Here is a 21,233-nt window from a genome sequence, read left to right on the forward strand (position 1 = left end):
AATTTATGTCTCACTATTTTGTTCAGAGTTGCCAGTGCTACGAAAAGGAATTAGTGGAGACTTTGTGGTGGTGTTGTGATTTAATGAGTGGTAAAAAAAGTTTGTATTATTTGATTTTCGAAATATTTTATCGAAGTTAGGCTGGTAATTAATTATTTAGACATACCTTAATATATTAAATTGGTATTATTAAAATAATGCTTTGTTGAGCTTCTTTTATTGATCACATATCTTTATAATGAATGCTGGTAATATAAAATTTATTTAGATATTCTGAAACTATCAGGCCAATTATGAATAAAAATTCCCCGGGTGTTTTTCCCCTTTTCTTATTTTTCCTGTTCAAATTCAATGGGAAAAAACTGCCAGGGAACAAACTCCCGCGGAATTTTTTACTCATAATTGGGCTGTATATAAACCTTAGAATTCGAATTACAATTATCACTGATGTTGCAATAGGGACAAATACTTGTTAATAATATTCCGAACTTGATTGTTACACACAATGGAGTCAGGTTACCTACTTACGTAGCTGACTATGACTCAGCGTACAATTTGATGATGAATGAATTCATAACAAATCTAATTAAATCAAATCTTCTCTTTTCTGTAAACCGAATCTCAGTTAATTCACATATTTTGGTGTTCTGTAAATCGAATCCACATGGTTTACTAGATTTACTTTCTAGCAAACAAACCTATTTATTTCAATGTACCAACGTACTTTGCTACATAGAGAATTATACATAGACACTGCGTTTTTTAACAAAAATATGTACAACAAATCATATATATGTCCGATACAACAGCAAAATACATTGACTAACATGTATTTTGTTGTAGCAAGACCTACCTGTTACCCTATGCTTCGGTCAAAACATTCTCACACCTTTGGTTTTTGACAAATGAATTAGGCTTTTGACAGACATTTCTGCTCCCAGAGCTGTCAAAGAAATGAATTCAATACGTCTGAAGCCTATGAATTAGACTTTGAAAATTGAATTAAGTCTTAATTCGTTCGAACCATTGCTTTTGATAGAATGACATGTGTTTTCGAATCAAAAATTTTGATGCAATAGCAATACATCAGAATCGATAAATGAATTTATAAACTGTATCCTGCATCACTATAATGAAAGATAGGGTGTGTTCGTAAATTCAGTATGATTGCATCACTGCAGCAAATCAAAAGTTTAGCGTTCGAAAAAGCATATTTGCGATTATTGCTTTACGTCAAACGTTTTTTAATGCAAATTGTGATGCCGCAAATTTGTGCAACCAATGCATCATTAAGTTAGATGCTGCAAAAGTTTGCAGGTCGTGGCATCAGTGATGCACAAATTTACTGCATTTACGAACACACCCATATACGTAAGAACTATTATTGAAACAGTTCCATTTAAGACGAACGTTTTATTTATCTGTTGGAAAAATCTTTTTGCGAGAAAGGTCGTTCCGGATAGAAAATCCAATTACCGTGGGAATACCCTTGTATACCCTTCACCAGGAGTGGTAAGGGTATAAATATATGTATAAATTATACCATTTTTAATTTCTATATTTTTCATTTGCGACCCCTTAAAGAATATATTCTGGATCGTTAAAGATATCAGAGTCGATATTGTCATATATGTATGTCTGTCTGTTGAAATCAACATACCGAAGCCCATAAATAACTTACAAACTCGATTGATACATCAATATATTCGGTATAGTCCTGGTTCGGTTGGTATTCTAAATCGGCCAACATATCATTTTTTTTCACCAAAAAAGAAAATATGTTTTGGTGAAGGTTATACATATACGATTCGGCACAGCCGAATATAGCTCTCTTAATTGTTTTATAACAAATTAATTATGTTTTAGTGAAAAAATATGTATATTGTTTTTAGATAAAACTTATTTTGTAAAAAATTTCTTTTTGTTATTGAGGACAGCGTATTTTTTTAAAAAAACATGTTTTCAAAAAAAATTAGTTTTTTGTTCCGAAAAATTTTGTTGTTGCAAAAAAAAAACTTTATTTGGAGAAATAAACTATATTTCTATTTAGTGATTTATTGTAATTTCGGGAATTTTAAAAAGTATGGTGAATTTTGAGATTTCACCTCTTTCATCATCCTTGACCGCATTGATTTTGTTAAACACCGTAAAAAACTATTTGGAAATTTTAAAGTATTATGTATGTAAACACTATATAGTACATCATTCCCACGACAGCCGGTTCTACGCACCGGAATGACCCGAGTTCACTCGGCCAAGGGCTGTCAACACAGCAAACACTGCTGCTACAACAACAACAACTATATAGTACATGTACATTTTAAGAACCAAAATTAAAAATATTTATTATATAGGACCGAGTAATAGGCTAAATTTCCATTACCCTTTATGTTTTATTCTAATACATTTTAAATAAAAGTATATACATAGTAGTATTCAATAACTTCTGTCAAAATTTTTTTATATTTTTGTTTATGATTATGTATTGTATAAATATTATTACAGAATATATTTATAAACATTATTACAGAATATTTTAGATTAAATACAAACATTATTTCCGTAAAATATTTCAAAACATATTTATTACCACTAGCATTTCTCACATTTCTCACATTTCAAAAAATAATGAATATGTTTAATAAAAGAAACGAACTGTTGTTCATTAAACAAACATATTCTTGTACATACATATAATAAAATATTCACTATACTTAAACAAAATCATACTGAGGATTATTTGTTTATTTATGTATTGCTTTGATCATTTCTTGTAATGGCATTGTCTCATCGTCTTCAGCTATAAACTAGTGTCATTTGTGTCATTGATTGCTTCTAGAGTTCAACATTATTTAGATTAGAACCAGATGATGATGGTAAATCAACATCACTTGGTGGTATAAATGTTCCTTTGCTCAGTACAGATCGGTTCTTTTCACTTAATTTCAACATTTCACTGCGTAGCTTTTCCAAGATGGCATGATTTGGTTGATTGATGGCAGCTTTGCTTTGCAAGACGGTAATTTCTTGTTCCTCTTGTTTCTTCTCTTTGAACGTCTTAATGGAATTGTTGCCATACAAGCGCAACAGAGAACCCCAAGTTTTAATATGTGGGTGTAAAATCTACAACCATAAAATATATAATAAATGGAGAAAAAAGTAAAAAAAGCATGATTAATAGCTATATTTGAATTAAATATATTGAATTTACTTGTAATATGGCTTGGGAGGCAAGTTGTTTACCCTCACGTTTATTTTTACATAAAACTTTGGCCGTATGCTTGCCCACCGTCATGGTGAACTCATTCTTTTTGTTGTGTGTACGATTTATTTCATAGTTTATTTGCACATCTTCGCCTAAGCCAAAATTTCGTTGTAAACAGGTCAAGAGTATGGCATGAGGAGAAGGTTCAGTGGTTTTGTTGCAAAATTCAGTAACGCGTGGATCTTCTATTCGTATGTCATCGAAGACCTTAAAAACAAGAAAATTATGAATAATATACAAAAATTCAAAAAAAAAGTTATCACTTTGTAAATTAATCTTTATTTTACTCCCGATGTAAAAGTAATTTTCACACATTATGAACATCAAGGGCCAGGTATGACATGATGTACAGTTGGGAAAAAAATAATAGCACCACTATGACACTTTTTTTTATTTTTCCAAAAACAAATAATTAGTGTTAGTATTTTTACAAATGTTGATATTTAATACATAGCCCTCGTGGAATTGTTATAGTAATATTTTTTTTTAGCTTTTACTTCAAAATTACAAAAAAAATGCCGAAAAATAAAATAGCACCACTTACACATTTTTTATAAAAACAGGTTTGTTTCGCAAAAGTGCTTTAATGGAAAGCACGTGTTTAAGGATTAAAGTATTTAAAGGATTTAAACGAAAAGCTAATATTTTAAATAAAATGGATCGTGGAAAAGACTCCAGTGCGGAGAAACACAAATAAAACTAACATCGGATGGAAAATCTTATAGAGAAGTTGGTCGATTGGTTGGGTTTTCTAACAAAATGATTCATAACCCAATTTGTTATAAAGAAAGGGCTGAAAGACGTGGAAGAAAACGAGTTCTGACACCCCTTCACGCCAAAAGATTGATCCGCGAGAGCAAAAGGGATCCTTTCAAAGCTGTAACTGTAATTGGGCCTTAATAGGCTTACGGCACTTTTTTGAAAATAAATAAATAAAAAAAAAATATTTTTTTTAATGTTTAGCGAAAAAACGTTTGTTGAAAAAAAATTCAGGTTAAAATATATTTTTTCCGATTTTGACCCATTGTAGGTCTTATATACGTCGTTGCAAAGGTCTTTGAACTATCTATCACTAGATATCCATATACTAGATATTCCTATAAATTATATATATTCTGGATCCTTATAGATATCGGAGTCGATTAAGCCATGTCCGTCTGTCTGTCTGTTGAAATCAAATTTCCGAAGGCCCAAATAACTTACATACACGATTCATACATCAATATCTTCGAAATTTTTTCGGTTCGGTTGCTATTTAAAATCGAGAATATCGGTCCACAAATGGCTGATATATAAGGAAAAAACCAGGACAACCTCGACCTATGTCTGGATTACTAAGTCATTAATATAGACAATATGGATATCTAATGATAGATATTTCAAAGACCATTGCAAGCAAGTTGGACCTACAATGGGTCAAAATCGGAAAAAATATTTTTTAACCCAATTTTTTTTTCACCAAAAGTTTTTTTTTCGCTAAATATTAAAAAAAAATTTAAAAAACAAAAAAAAATTAAATTTAAAAAAATTTAAATTTAAAAAAACAATTTAAATTTATTTCAGACTTGGACAATCAAATAGGTGTGTTTCTTTTAAGGTGGGAAAACTCATATTTTTGGTAAACGATTTTCATAAAAATTATACTAATTACGAATAAATTTAATTTATTAAAAACTATTTTGGAGTAGTCGTGGTCATATTTTTAGTGGCAAGGATCGTCAACTAGTTCTTGTGCACTGGGAACAAGAAAAAACTTAAAATATTATTATCAAATCCTTTGAATGGTAAAAAAACATCGTATGTCATTTTAACTAAAACAGAACTTTAGATGTGGAGAAAATAAAAACACCTCTCCAGCTGCTGATAATCGTATAGTCCTTTAACTAAGTACTCTAAAAGTAACTGGGAAGGTAATATCATTCCTAATGGCCCAAAATAGATTCCTCGAAATAAAATTAGCGATTGGAATAGCTGAAACAATTATCCTGCTTATTCACGTATATTTTAATATTAGGTAATAGCTTGTCGATTGAAGCATAGTGAAGACAAGAAGACGACAAAAAAAGGCAAAATATCCTTTTGAAGAACGAAAGTAAAAAAAAATAAATTTGGTAATGGAACAAAAAAGAACCGAAAGGAAAAGAGTTCATTCTGAAATTTCCCCAAAAAAAATCTCATGGCTGGTTTACTTAGAATAGAATAGGTCCAATGCGCGTTATTAAAAACACAATGGATGGTTATGTGTGCAAGGATTTATTGAAAACAGTTATGCTAGCACATTGCACATAAGTCTGGCGACCCACTTTTTTTGGCCAAAACTAAAATATTCACTTATATACATAAATTCATACATTTTATTAAGTTTTTAATAATTTAACTTTTTTCTATTTTTTTCACTTCCACTCTGCCAAACTCTGAGTAAATCACAATTTTTGAAGTAAAAGTATCATGAAACAAAAATTGATTTCTTAAAAATAAGCAAAAACTAGCAGAAAGTTATGGATGATTCCTAAGCACAAAATATCACTGTAATTTTGTGCGTTTTTGGTTGGTTGAAATCGGTTGAAATTATGTATGTTATATACATTATATAATTATGAGTAAATTATAATTTTTGAAGCAAAAGTTTCCTGAAACAAAAATTGATTTCTTCAAAATAAGCAAAAACTAGCAGAAAGTTATTGATGATTCGTAAGCACAAAATATCACTGTAATTTTGTGCGTTTTTGGTTGGTTGAAATCGGTTGAAATTATATAAGTTATATACTATTTTTTTTTTATAAAAAGTTAAAATCACTGATTTTTAGGTTATGAAAGTTTTTTATGTAATTTCTTATTACCATCATTTTTATTGAATATTTCACTATTAAAAATTTAACTACTTTCCATCGTCATTAATATCCATAACTAACTGACTTAAAAAGTTTATTTATTTTCGTGTAATATGTGACTCAAAGAAAACAAAAAATTACACCACGTGTTTCAGTTTACCACTGCACTTAAAACATTGAACTTTCTCCCTTCATAGAATAACGGTTAATTGAAGTTTGTAAAAACAAAATATTTTTTTTGTTTATCTGAAGTGTTTGCTACTACATCCTAACAACAAATATAGGAAAAAGAGTTTTGAGTTTTGGCCAAAAAATGTGGTTCGCCAGACCTATGTGCATTTTGAGAAAAACTATGAGTTTTCCCACTAATACCCCGGTTTGCGACGCTTCGTTCTGCGTCGTTTCGAAGTTGCGTCTTTTTAAAATGTTTGTGATTTCAAAGTTGCGTTGATTTCGTTTGTTTTCGTCGCATGTCTTTGAAGTTGCGTCCTTAATATGAAAATGTTTGCATCGAAAAATCAATTTTTTAAGCTAAAATTATGAATCGGTATGGAAAATCGTGCTTCCATCTGCGTCGTTTCGGTTTTCGTCGTGTTTCTCCGGTCCCAATTAGCGACACAAACCAGGGTATTAGTGTACAGCTATTTTATTGTCCAAGTCTGAAAGAAATTTTAATTAAAACTAACTCTAGTATTTTTCACAGGATAGATTTCTGGTAGTGGAAATCCTTGATTTTCATTATAGAAAAGTTTTCCTTAATAAAAAATGCGAAATATTCCTTATTGAAGTAAATTTTTAGAATTTATATTGCTTTTTTTAAAAAAAAATAATGCACACACCTATTTTTTTTATCAACATGTGTATATTGCTACATCCATTGACGAATTACTTACCCATAAATCTGTTTTGTTTGCTTTCTATTGTATTTACTTTATACACTTACCGATAAATCCTTTTGATTACTTTTCGCCACCGCACTTTTATCCTGTTTTACACCCGTGATTTTATCCTTCATTTCTGGTATTAGAATTTCAAGTGTTTCTCTTGCTGCTTCTGACTTAGCCTGCCGCTTGCTAGTACCATAACCGGTACCATACTTTAAGTCATTTATCGAAACGGTGGCAGCATATGGTGTGGCAGCATTTTCCAACTCTTTGAATTCATAAGTGGGTTGTTTCTTTAGAGCATGTTGTACATATTCGTGCAATATACACACGTAACTTTTGCCACTAGGATTCATAATCCATTCTCGGCGAGCGCGAGGATTTGATTTACCATCGCCAGGAACTAAGACAGGAAACTTGATGAGTTTTGTGCCATCGGGCAGAGTGGGTCTTTGGATGTTTTTAAGATTTTTGCGATTTTTAGTAAATTTACGCCGGGCATTCCAAGAACGAAAGCGTAAAACACGTATAACGCGGAACTTGAATAGTTTATTACAATACTGATTAAATTGATCGGGTGTAAGAGATTCTTTTTGTATGTTTTCATTGACAGTAACAATTTTGGCAGCAGGCACTAAACTACGTAATTTATCTTTGTCAAGGGGATTTGTTGTTGAGGTGGATTGAGTGGCGGTATCAGTGGAATTTTCTTTATTCGCGGGCAAACCATTTTGTTCTGGTTGAGTATTTGTCGGGGGGGCAGACGATGATTCTGAGGAAGATAATGCTGTTGTAGTTTGTGTGGGACTGGTGGTAATATCATTATTATTTGCAGTAAAACCAAAAGGGCAACGTGCTGGCATAGTAGTATTAGTATTAGAAAGAGTAGTGGTAGTAGTAGAAGAAGTGCTGGTAGTTGGTTCTGTGGAAGTAACTTCTGTTTCATTATCATCATGTTCAGCATTTTCAGCTTTTCTACGTTCGGCTTCTGTTTCCTCGTCTAAAGCACGTCTGTAGTTAAGACATGGTATAGAACCCACTGGTATGGCATGTTTCTTTGTTGTTTATATAATACAAAGCAAAATTATTAGCAAAATATTGTAACATTTTAAGAAAATATTTGTTTTTAAATGTGTAACAATTTACCCTGGCACTTCCGGTACCCAAAAAATATGGCCTAGCTGTGGTTATTACCCTAGTCTTTTTATGTAAGTACAACGGCATGCCACTGTTGTGTGTCACTTGTACCCAACCTTCGGGCAGGACTTCAAAATGATTTATACGTTTTTCTTGATATAGCAAAAGAAAAGAAAACTCAATTTACAGTGTCTTGTTAAGATCGTTCAATTGTTACTCACCTTCCAAAACAGTTTTAAAACGTTCTTCATATTTGGGTTTCTTTGAAACCTTCAAGTCGTCTGGTAAATTTTCATCTAGCAAATGTTCAATTTCTTCATCATCTAAGTCTAATTCAGACGATTCATCCCCACCATCGTCCTCGCCATTTTGTCGAGCAACATCATCACCAATTTCACTGCCATTATCTAAATTTTATTTTGTTTTATTAAAACATTACATTTAAAGTAAATGTTTCTCTCGAAATCTTATCTTTTGAAATGTAATAAATGCACATATACATGTAAATTGTTGCATAGGGATAAATGTGGATATAATGTGATATTTATGATATTTAACATAGATTATTATTGTAATTTCTATACATATTAATAAAAAAAAAAAGTTATTTCGAAAAATAGTAAGTTTCCTAACATATTAGTTTGTCATTGCGTTTGTTGTTTCAACAATTTTCATATCCTATCCCATAAATAACATTCTGGATCCTGGACAGTTTCGCATCCAATTCAACCATTTATAGATAGCAGAGTCGATATTGCCATGTCCGTCTGTCTGTCTGTTCAACTTTCTGAAGGCCCAGAATACCTTACATACATGATTGATACCTTAATATATCAACTATAGTCCATGTTCAGTTGCTATTTAAATTTGGGAAACATGGCCAACAAATGGCTTAGATATAAGAAAAATCCACGATACCTCGATTTTCATTAACATCGACAATAGGGATATCTAATGATAGACATTTCAAAGGCCTTTCCAATATAACGCCATAAAAATTAGGACCGACGATGGGTCAAAATCGGGAAAAATATTTTGTAACTCGGATTTTTTCCTATTTCACCCCCTCAGGATCAGCGCCTGACATAGGGACATAAATTTAGATACATACGAGAATTTATGATACGTTTGATGTACAACAAATGCTAGTTTTATTTAAATGCGCCTATTATGAGGAACTGATAGAGTTGAAATTGACGCATATGATTCTGAGTACGAATCTAAAGTACGAATTTTTTTTTTTTGCTCCTTTTAAAATTTCTATATTTATGATTCTAGAAACATAAAATCAGGCACGTATGAAACTGAGTAATTTTTTTTTTGTGTTCTAATGGTACTTCTTGAATCATAAACCTAAAAATTTGCTTAACTTGAACTTTTTAAATTTTCCTGTTAATGGGGTAGCAAAGCACACCAGGTAAGCTAGTTTAACTTGTTTTCTAATTTTCCAAAAAATCCATTAAACAGTATAAGAAAGACTTGAACATGGAAACAAAACCTAGATCAGGAAGAAAAAAGGTCTAACAGATATTGGTAAGGAAAAAGAAGTCGAACAACTATTTCGAAGAGCACTGAACATTTCTATCCGAAAAGCAGCTCATAAAGTTAAATGCTCTGATTCTTTTGTGCACAAAGCCAAAGCTAATGCTGAGTTGAAGTCGTATAAAGTTCAGAAAGTTACAGATCGCAATGCGGTAAAGAACTTAGAAGCAAACAAAACAACGAACGAAAAATTTAGTTCAAATTTTATTAAAAAAAAAACACCTGTTGTGTGATGGGTGATGAAACATATGTACTGGCAGACTTTTAACAACTTCCGGGTCAAGATTTTTATGTGGCTAATGGACGAGGTAACGTTCAAGAATAATACCGGACAGAAAAACAAATAAAATTCCCCCAGTTGTGGCAAAAGAAGCCAATCATTTGTGACATAAGGGGTGTATAGAAAAACTCCTTTTAACTTTCTTAAACACAGAGTGCCTTCATATTTCTGGCCCGATTTGGCATCATGTCAAAAATGGCCCTTGTCAACATTCAACTGTCCAGAACTTCGGCATGTGTAAAGGTATTGGGCTCTTGTAAAAAAATAATTAAAGAACACAGGAAAGAAAAATTTATAAATACCGAGTTATATGCCAATATTTTAAAGTTTAATGAATTTCTACAAGATTTGAATAAATTTACGTATTTTTGAGAATTTTTATATTGAACGATTTAAGTTTTATTTAGCTTATTAATACAAGTATGAGTTTTTTCTGGGTCACTCTTTATAAACAATTCCTATTCCCACCACTAAAAATATATGGTCATATTGATTTTATCATTCCGTTAGTAATATGATCTTAAGCTGGAACACATTTTATATGCAGTATTGAATTTAGTTTTGTGAAATATAACCTAAAATAATTATTCAATAATTTAAAAAGTGCAATAATAGATACATATCGTCACCTAAAATGCAAAACAACGTATCATCAAAAAATTCGAAGTTGATTTTATTATTGATTACGATTCACTACATCATATTACATATGTGTACACAATTTTAAACTTTTACTATCAAAAGTAACCAAGTTATAACCAAAATTGAAACTAAATTAATATCAAGTACATGATTATCTTAAACAAAATAACGAATACTCTTTGAGTAATTAATTAATAAATCGTTTTTACCTTATTTTAGGTAGTATCCTAATTTGTTTTTAATAAATTATGTTGCAATTGAATATTTCTTGCTGTCTTTATGAAAATTTAAGTTTAGTTTAAAAAAGTAGTTGTTAGTAATTAAAACAAAAAAATCATAAAAAAATTAAAAATTTATATATAAACTGCTTTTATTTAAAATAAAAAAAATATTTTTATTTAAGTTTTTATTTTTTCATAAAAAATTATATTGATGATACGTTTTTTTGTTTCAGAAAACAACAATTCAAAAATACGTAAGCCACCTATCATAAAGTGTGCTTTGAAAAAATTATTTTTTTTTCATAAAATATATTTCTATAGTCATTGTAATTCAGATTTGAAAATTTTATTTCAATATCTCAATTATTTTTCATTTTATATCGTTTTTTGCTTCTCCTATAAACTTATGAAAAGTGATGTTACTTTATTTTGCATTTTAGGTGACGATATATATTGTTGGGAAAACTTTCTTAATTTAAAAATTTTGTTTTAATATTTTATCAAAAATCAGAACAGACAATTTTTGTCCGTTCCTCACGCCGAATACACAACAATTTGGCTTCGATGTAGCTAAAGAAATTAAATTACTGATTCATCAACTTAGAATTTAACTGATAAACCAAACTATTTTAAAATGTTTATCTTAAAAATGTCAGACATTAATTGAAATAAATACAAAAATGTTTACAACACACTTTTGTATAAATATTCACCTGTTTTATAATGATGATGATGAAAAGTTTCGCTTATGTCCATACGCAATATGGGTAACATACGCATCTTAAAAATCTTTACTATTTAAATAATTTTTATTAATTTTAAATTTTGTCATGCACTTTATTCAGAGAGAGGGAAATGGATTAACGCGTTTTTTCTTAATTTAAACTACATATCTACTGAAATATTACACGATCTTAACCTTTAGAAATCACACCTTTAACTGAAATTTACTTCATTTACTAAATGTTTTACACAACAACAAAAAGATACAGCCTCTTTAGTAAATTTCTTATCTTATTGTTAACAAAAAGCTGTATTTATTCCAGTATGTATAACAAGTGAGTGCAAGCATGTTGATTTAGCGATAAGAAATTTAGATTTGATTTCTCAAGATTTATTAAAACGATAAAAAGGCAAAATTTAAACAAAAACACAAAAAGGTAAAAGCATTCAGATTTGGTAATTAAATTTTTAAAACAGCCAAAAATAATTTTTAAAATATAATCTTCATTTAAAAATTTCACCAACCTACTAATATTCTAAAATCGAAGATATGTAAGACTTCATCGAGCAGGATATCAAGGGTACAAAAAAAACTATAATAGTTTTGTAGAACTACATTTTAATAATATTGAAACCCTACTTCTAGCAAAATCTGAAAACTATTTTTTTAGTAATTCCTTAAAAACATGTATTACCCCCGTATTCTGAATTATGACAGTGACAACCGTAAACACTAAAAAATCGTAAATAATCTACAGAAATACCTATTCGAGCTCAAATGCTTTGATATTATTTTAGAGGGATTGCATTGGAAATTAGATATAGGTAACAGAGATCCAAAAATCTATTTCTCTTGTTAAAAACCTAATCTCCCATATGTGTGAAAATAGATTAATTTTGTTAAATTTTTTTCGTTGAAATTTCTCTCTTCCTTTCTATGTATGTATTTTCACATTTTTCATTTGCGACCCCATAAAGCATATACACATCTGCTCAAAATAATAGATACACCAAAATTTATTTTTTAAAAACGAAAAAAAATAATGGTATATTGTAAAATTATAAAAAAAATTCAGTCGATTTTTATTTATAGTTAAAAGGAGAGTAAAAAACAAAAACAAAATATTTCATAATTAATAATAAATATTATAAAGTAAATTAAATTTCTTAAATTTCGAAAAATTTGGTGCTCATAATAATAGATACATTTTTAAAAATTCTTATTAAACAAAAGCTAATAAATTTTATCTTAAAAAAATTTGTTTATTATTAAAGTAAAGCTAGTATCCAGTATATCCACCTTTGTTTTGTAAAACTTTCTCCACTCTTCTGGGCATACTGGATATCAAGTTCTGACACTTCTCCAATGGAATCTCGTACCATATTTTTTGCGTTTTCTCCCATAAATCGTCTTTATTTTTGAAAACTTCCTTCGAAAGCCTTATCTTTAATTCACTCCACAAGTTTTCTATTGGGTTTAAATCAGGGGATTGGCTGGGCCAGCTTAAAACAGGTACGTTATTCTCCAAGAACCAGTTTTTAACTAATCTTGAACTATGTTTTGGGTCGTTGTCCTGCTGGAATGTCCATATTAATGGCATATTTTCCGATGCATATGGAAGCATTACGTTTTCCAATATGTCTCTATACCCACTAGCATTCATGGTATCTTCTATTCGGAATATCGGACCAACACCATTCCATGAAAAGCAACCCCAAACCATTATGTTTCCCCCGCCATGTTTTACCGTCTTTTTTGTAAATTTAACGTGGAATTCTTTTCCTTTTGGTCGGCGTACATTTCTTTGGCAGTCGTTTCCAAACAAATTTATTTTTGTTTCGTCGCTCCATAAAATATTTCTCCATTTTTTTTCGCCTTCACACCCGGACCATTGTAAGTGCTCTTTAGCAAATTCTAATCTTGTCTTGATATTTTTTTGGCGCATTAGTGGCACTTTTCTGGCAATTCTTCCCGGCAATTTAGCTTGTAAAAGACGACGACGAACTGTTTGTGGACTGATTTCGTTACATAGCTCCGCAGAAATAGCTTTCGATGATATGAAAGGGTCTTTTTTAACCATAAGGACGATCCGCCTATCTGTTTCTGGACTGGTTTTTTTTGGTCTACCGCGAGTTTCTCTTTTTTGTTTTTTAGATAAAGCATTTTGGACAAAATGTAAAGATCTTCCTATGCTCTTTGCTATTTCCCGTAATGATTTTCCTTGATTTCTCATCGTTTGAACAATTTTTTTCTCATCTTCGGTACAATGATGATTTCGTCCCATTTTCTTCAAAAGAGTCCTATTTTTTATAAAATTGTTGCTAAAATTTAAATTATACTTACTGTTTCACGTAAATAGGAACACAAAATTGCACAAAAAAAAAATTGTATATAAACAAATTACAAATTACTGATGTGTATCTATTTTTATGAGCAAATAATTTTTTGTAATTCAAATAAATTCGTTTTTAAAAATCAACATGAAAGCAAATAGTTGCCAGATTTTTGACTGACATGACATTGCCAGATAGAAATTTTAATAATATGATGTATTCTTAACGCTTGCGAGGAAATTTTCAATGTTACCGCCATTTAAATTTTTTCCAATTAGGTGTATCTATTATTTTGAGCAGATGTGTATATTGTGGATCGTTATAGATAGTGAAGTCTGTTGAAATCGAATTTCCAAAGGCCCCAATAACTTACAAACAAGATTGATACATCAAAATATCGGGCATAGTCATGATACGGTTGCTACAAATGCACGACGACTACATCGATTTGTTTTACCTATTTTTCATAAAAATTTTTATTCACCATTTTTTTGCTAATTTATTTTGTTTTTGAAGAAGAAATCTAGTTTATGTGCGCCAAGGGAAATAAAAACATTGAAATAGGGATAGGAAGTGATTTTGGAAAACAAAAATTTATTTGTCGCCGGTCCATATTTTCCGAAAAGCTAATTTTATCATATCTTTGATATTTGTTATCGGATCGCAACATTTTTTATATCGTTTGAAAGCTTTAAAATTGGATAAATCATTCCAAATTTTTAACATTTGGACTCAACGTCCGGACGAAAGTCTTTTAAACTCTATGGTATGTCGGACGTCGGCTTTGCATAAAATAGTCTTTTTGAGGTCAAAATTTGGCCGAATTCCGAAAACTAAACTTTTATAAGGGAAAAACCAAGATTATGGAATTTTATAGAAAAACTAGATTTGAATACAATTATTAGAACACAAAAATTTAAAAACTGTTCCGTTAAAAACTTTTCAGTTCAAAATGAGAAGAACAATAGATTAATCGAGGTTGTCATATAATCCAATCATTGCCGGAATCGGTTTTGAAAACGACAGAAAAAGTACATTAGTCTTGTGAAATCGAGAGTTATCGATTTTATATTCGATCTAGAATTAAATTCTTTATCGATTAAACAAAAAATTACATTGGATTTCATAAGACAAATGTAAATTTTTTGTCGTATTCAAAACCGATTCCGACAATGATTGGATTCTATGACATTCCCGAATGGATTAAATAATGTAAAGTAGGTGCTGTAGGACATCTTTATATTAATAGTAGCTTTGAAAAGTATAGATTGTTTCGAATTAGGCCGAATAATCAGCCCAATTATGAATAAAAAATTCCGCGGGAGTTTGTTCCCCGGTAGTTTTTTCCCATTGAATTTGAATAGGAAAAATGAGAAAAGGGAGAAAACACCCGGTGAATTTTAATTCAAAATTGGGCTGAATGATTTTCTTGGCAGAATATTATGCTCGGTTCGGTTTTGGACTGAAAAAAAGATTGTTTGAAAAAAAAAAAAAACCCGTAAAAGGTATTTTAAAAAGCTATAAAATGACATAGGGTGAATGCACCAGTAGTCGGCAGTTTAACTTTTTTTCAGTTTTTAAAGTGATACCATTATGAGTGCGAACATGGTATTGGGATGTAAATGGGTTATTCTTGTTTAGTAATTTGTATAGTTTTAGACTCAATTAATTCTTTTCAAGCAGTTTTTATTAAATTTGAGCAATTTTCGTTTTTTTGAAAAAACACGATTTGTACCCGAAGTCGGCACCCTTGATCCTAATGTCGGCAATTTGTGACCCAATTGTCGGCATAGCATTTTTTATTAAGGAAAGAATAAAATCTTAAAAGAATTCAAGTTATTTTTTATTTGAAATATCAGTCATTTAAATAAATACTAATAAAAAACATAAATTAGTGCATTTGAGGTGAAACCACTGTGGGCAAATATCAAATCCTACGTTTTTAGACCATCATCCTCAGGATCTGTGTCCAAATCCTCTTCACATGTGCCCCTAACTCGTTTTATCTTCCTTTTTTAATTTGTTTTGGTTTATTTTATTTTTCTATTATCACTGTAATTATGTATATGTTTGCGGTAACCATTTATGTTTATTTTATGTTTAAGTTACCTCATTTACATCATTGTAGCAATCATATATACATATGATTGTAGTAAATATTTATGTGTTTGTGGCAACCATGTTTATGATGTAATACTTCAACATATTATGGTTATCATATTCTGAGATCAACATATTATAATAAATCATTAATCAATCATGTTAATGGTAACGTAAACATATTATGGTTACCGCAATCATATACAATATCCCAGTGACCATAATATTATTAAAAAACTTTGAAACAATTTGAAATGTACAACTACAACTTGTTGGGATTGGACTTGAACAGTTAAAAGGCTGAAACCAAGTATTTGAATAATTATTTGATAAAGTTGGAGATGAGTAGTGAACAGGTTTCAACGTAAAGTTGGCGATACTACCATATTTTCCTTGTTAATTATGAACGTGCCTGCCTCTATGGTAAGATTACTCACAATTTCAATAGTTTGATAATTTATTTTTAAGTTATTGTTCTCATCGATAATGTCATCGGAATCAATTCTACGCTCATATTAGGAGCTAGTCGGTTGACTATTTCAAAAGCTAGATCCAAATCCGTTTCTTTTCTCATTTTCAGGCCGATCACCTACTAATAACTCCAACTGATTTAGTAAAGAGCCTGTTTATTAAGGTACCTTACATGATTATTTTAGAGAGAACAGTTTAAAAACCCCTTTATACCATTTCTTTCCGGGTAGATCATATACAAATGGTGTGGTTTGCTGCTCTTCCTTCACGATTGATTGAACCGTGTTAAGTTAATCCTCACTTTCTTTGGAATTAGATAACACTGTTTGCGGCCCCATTCTCATAGGACCTTCGGAACCGTATAATTTGTCCTATATTTTTGAACGCGGAACTCCATATTGTTTACTGGCACCTAATACAGAAATCGGGCCTTCTCTCGCATAGAAAATATTTTAAGGCTTTTTCAGGATATTGGTGCATGGGTTTTTTTCTGGAGTGTCCATATTTGGAATTCTAAGATGTTAGAATTAATAATACCTACTGAATCTCTAAATATTACTCTGTTTAACGATCTCCAGTCAAATAAAAAGCTGCTGCCGAGTTCAGGATGCTTGGTCTCCTATACTCGGCAGTTCTTAAAATGCTCAATTAAAACTGTGCCGACTATTGGGGAAACTCATTTCAAACTCATTTTCTCCAAATCTATTGTCAAGAGAGATGAGTAATAAACAAATTTGTAGAATTTGAGCTTAATACAAAAAATTAGCAATTTTCCTGAAGTCGGCATCACTATGCCGACTATTGAAAATCATAGAAATTTTTGTTCCTAATGACGGCATCAATTAAAATAACCAAAAAAAATATTTTTTGTGAAAACTTTCACATTGTAGGTAATATTTAAACAAAGTTTTATCTGTTAACACCACTCTGGTAAAAATATTACTTAAATTGATATGGTTACTAACTTGTTTTAGTTGGCCTTGCCACTAAAAAATTTCTTAAAAAACAGGCACTTCCGCACCAGTTGAAAGATGGTCACTTAATGAGGACAAAAATAGATGAAAATACTCATCTCACCCAAATTTAAACATTACATAAAGATAAATGAGTGTATGTTTAATTAAAGTTAAATCTTAATTTTTTATAAAATTATCGTTATTCTTATTTATTAAGCTTTTAAGTCAAAAATGCCGACTACTGGGTCATGCCGACTATAGGAGCGTTTACCCTACCTATAATATATTGGCAAAATCGAACAGAAATACAATCACCCTTGGCGTAAACGTCTTACGCCTACGAAAGTTTCGTACTAGATTAAAGAACAAGTTTGCATTATATCTTTAATCTAGTACGAAACTGTCGTAGGCGTATGACGTTTACGCCAACCAAGATATGGGTGAAAATATCCAATATTCACACTTTACAGGACCATATCTAGGGAATATGGACTAGTAACAAAAACAAAATATGCCGTTATGTTCAGCATGTACCTCTAATTTTCTATTTTGATATAATTTTGGCATCCCCATTAGCGCCTCTAGTTCTAATCAGTCTAAACTAAAAACAATTTATTTTTAACCTGGAACTAACATAAATTGCTACTTACACTCTTCCTCGTCCTCTGAATTGGAGCCAACTTCATCGAGCACTTGAAAATGACGCAATTGTTGATCCAAACTTTGGCTATTGCTATCTTCGTCAGCACGACTGCGCATTTCCTCAATGGCACTCAGTGAAAAGCCAGCCACTTTCATTGCCTTGGCATGATCATCCATAGCTGATGCCGGCGATGTTTGCAATTTGATCTTCTTACTCTCGGGACCGGCCATAGCAGAGCTAGTCGCCTGTTTGTTCGCCTTATTGTTCGACTCCTTGATGTCCATTATTACGTTTTAATTTCAGAATACTTATAAACTATCAGTTTGTTTTATTTACTACTACAATTAAAATAACGCAGATTTTGGGATAACTCGTTTTAATAGCCAATTATGATTAAATCCAACTTAGTTTTTTATCCTTGAATGCTTTTTGGTATGTGCAAAAGCATAAAATTGGATTAAATCAAATTGATTATATTCGAGCACCCTTTGAAATTCTTTTCATGTACATTCTTTTTAAAACACTTTATACTTATGAATATATGAATTACTTTTATAATTAAAGTAGGAATTTGTTTTTTTTCTATAATCTTAATTGCTATTTTCCTGGCAAGTCATTGATTTTTGTGCAGGTTTTTTTCTTTGAGAGACGAAGCCACTTTCACAATGGTTTTTGATATCTTATAATATTTTGTTTAGATAAAATCGACATAAAACCTATTGCAAAAGTACTTCACTTGTATCGCTATAAGAATTTCATAAGTATTTATTTATTTAATTTGTTTAAAAAACTTAAAAATCACTAAAAGCCAAAAAATTGCTACCGTTGCCAAAAAAAAATATGCAAGTATTTTCGGTTTTTGCCAAAGTAAATTAATAAAGTAGACTCAGTAGAACAGCTGACTATTTTTTTTACTTTGGTCTGAACTGTCAATTCACTTGTGGTTGTTGTGGCGAAAAATACAACAAGCCCAAAAGCAAAAACAACAACAGGCAACTTTGACAGCTCAGACCTTAAACCAAAAACAAAATTACTTGTGGTTTTTGTAAATGTTGTATTTGTTGTAGTACTGTCGCTACTTTATTAATTTACTTTGGTTTTTGCGAACGATAAGTGTGTCAACATGAAATAAAATCATAGGCAACTAAATTGTTTTAAAGTTATACAAATAATTAGATTGGAAATATTTGTCAAATAGATTTTATGTTGTTAAATAATTATAAACTAACAATAATAATAACAATTCTATATAGAAAGTTATTAAAATAACATTGTTCTATTATAATACTGAAATTAAATAAAAGCTGCTATTTAAAATTTAACTAATGTGCCACACTAATACTTGAAGTATGTTCAGTGCAGGCCTAAACAAATTAAAAAAGGTTGCCATATCCATATTTTTGTTCTAATAAATAATTTTTTTCTAGTAAATAATTTAGAAATAAATTTATTTGTTGAATATTTATTAGAAATTTAATGTAGTATGTACACAGAATATGAATTGGTTTTTTAAATACTCCAAACAAACTTAGATATATAAGCCATTAATTGAAATATTCAACAGCTGAATGAACAGCTGTACCGTTTTGTTTACATTTATTTTAACAACAATAACTTACCATCATATACACCATGAGATTGAATGAAAAAATCAAAATCCTGGGAAAACGTGTAATCCTCGTACCGTACGAAGCCAAACATGTACCTAAATACCACACCTGGATGCAATCGCAAGAATTGCAAGAGTTGACCGCTTCTGAACCCTTGACACTCCAAGAAGAATATGAAATGCAACGTTCGTGGCGTGAAGATGAAGACAAATGTACTTTTCTTATACTCTGTCGCGACAACTATAATAAAACAGACAATGAAATTGAATCTTTGGTAGGTGATACCAATCTGTTTTTAACTATTGATCCAGACACAAACGAAAAAGTGGCCGAAACAGAAATAATGATAGCTGAATCGAATGTACGAGGAAAAGGTTATGGTTGGGAGTCTATGCTGTTAATGATGAAATATGCTCAACAAAATTTGGCAATCGATAAATTTGAGGCGAAAATTGGCATGGACAATGAGAAATCTATTAAAATGTTTGAAAAGATGAAATTTAATGAAGTGCGAAGAGTAGAAGTTTTTCGGGAAATAACCCTAGAGAGATTGGTAACATCGGAGTGGATACAATGGCTAGATGAACAAGTTAAATTAGAAATAGAAGATTATTAAAACTATACATAATAATGTAATTTTATTTATACTTTTGACAAAAAATAAATACATACATGTTATTAAATAATAACGATTTATAACACAAAATTCAAATTACTGTTTTTTCTAAATCAAGGGCGTTCCAATGTAATTCGATTCAAAAGCGAAAACTTTCAAATTACAATGTACTTGGCATACAAATTCGAACATTTTATTTTTCCACTTTTAGGGCGCAATTTCTAATAATTGTGGCTTTACACTGTAAAGTTTACAGTGATATTCCAATAATTGTTCGAAGACGTTACAATTTCAATTAAACCGCACGTGCTGTGGCCAAATTACCGCATTTGTAATCGAATGAGCTATCGTTCCGAAAAATTATTTCGATATCGAAATTATGATAAAATGTACTATATTTCTTGCTCGAATCAAATAAGAAAATTACGATAAATTTTACTCGGTATCGAATGCGGTAATTATGCCGTTTTTACTTTTAAAACAAATTGATCCGAAATATCGAAACATTAATAAAACCGTACGGCTTTCAAAACTTTGTGATTCGCTATTTAAGAACAAATTAAGAATAATATGATAAATCTGAGGATTTGCAATATTTATCATGTTTTTGGAATACAGAGTTGAATTTACGAAAAGGTAAATATTTGTATACCCTTCACCATGATTGGTCATTCCGTTTGTAATGTCTACATTTTTCATTTACGATATAATATATATTCTGGATCATTATAGAAAGCGGTGTTGAGATAGACATGTCCGTCTTTCTGTCTGAAACATATTTTTAATGTACATATATCTGGTACAAAGTTATTAATATAGACAATATGGATATAAAATGATAGATAATTCAAAGACCTTTCCAACAACGTATTTACCGCCATAGAAATTGACAATGAGTTAAAAGAGGGTAAAATATTTTTTAGCCCGAATTTTTTTTTTCCCAAATTTTTTCTTCATCCAACATTTTTGTTCTGCTAA

General features: G+C 30.5%; 2 protein-coding genes across 4 annotated transcripts; one reads left to right on the forward strand and one right to left on the reverse strand.

Annotated features, from left to right (window-relative positions):
• Window positions 1–2,427: 2,427 nt before the first annotated feature.
• pasha (partner of drosha) lies at window positions 2,428–18,818 on the reverse strand. Of its 3 annotated transcripts, XM_065512873.1 has the most exons (7): window positions 18,580–18,818; window positions 18,037–18,367; window positions 8,339–8,524; window positions 8,127–8,269; window positions 7,040–8,035; window positions 3,212–3,472; window positions 2,428–3,123 (listed from the first exon to the last, which is right to left on the reverse strand). In XM_065512873.1, the coding sequence occupies exons 2-7, from the start codon at window positions 18,311–18,313 to the stop codon at window positions 2,836–2,838; spliced, it is 2,151 nt and encodes a 716-aa protein (XP_065368945.1). In that variant the 5' UTR covers window positions 18,314–18,367; window positions 18,580–18,818; the 3' UTR covers window positions 2,428–2,835. The 3 variants fall into 3 exon arrangements, with proteins under 3 accessions (XP_065368945.1, XP_065368938.1, XP_065368952.1); XM_065512866.1 differs by lacking the exon at window positions 18,580–18,818 and having other exon boundaries at window positions 18,037–18,532; XM_065512880.1 differs by lacking the exons at window positions 18,037–18,367; window positions 18,580–18,818 and adding an exon at window positions 11,516–11,644.
• Window positions 18,819–19,609: 791 nt separating this feature from the next.
• On the forward strand, window positions 19,610–20,324 carry Mnat9 (microtubule-associated Nat9). Its single transcript, XM_065498514.1, has one exon. It carries the CDS (start codon window positions 19,662–19,664, stop codon window positions 20,253–20,255), a length of 594 nt encoding a protein of 197 aa, XP_065354586.1. The 5' UTR covers window positions 19,610–19,661; the 3' UTR covers window positions 20,256–20,324.
• Window positions 20,325–21,233: the final 909 nt, after the last annotated feature.

Source organism: Calliphora vicina, chromosome 1 (assembly GCF_958450345.1).
Source record: "Calliphora vicina chromosome 1, idCalVici1.1, whole genome shotgun sequence".
NCBI lineage: Eukaryota > Metazoa > Arthropoda > Insecta > Diptera > Calliphoridae > Calliphora > Calliphora vicina.

Bases quoted from the DNA above. Each gene is read 5' to 3' on its own strand.
- Mnat9 (XM_065498514.1), top strand. From the start codon at position 19,662: ATGAGATTGAATGAAAAAATCAAAATCCTGGGAAAACGTGTAATCCTC.
- pasha (XM_065512873.1), bottom strand. From the start codon at position 18,313: ATGGACATCAAGGAGTCGAACAATAAGGCGAACAAACAGGCGACTAGC. The intron at 8,525-18,036 runs GTAAGTAGCAAT...AATAAAATTTAG, and splicing joins TTCAGAGGACGAGGAAGAGT to ATAATGGCAGTGAAATTGGT. The intron at 8,036-8,126 runs GTAAATTGTTAC...TAAACAACAAAG, and splicing joins TGGGTACCGGAAGTGCCAGG to AAACATGCCATACCAGTGGG.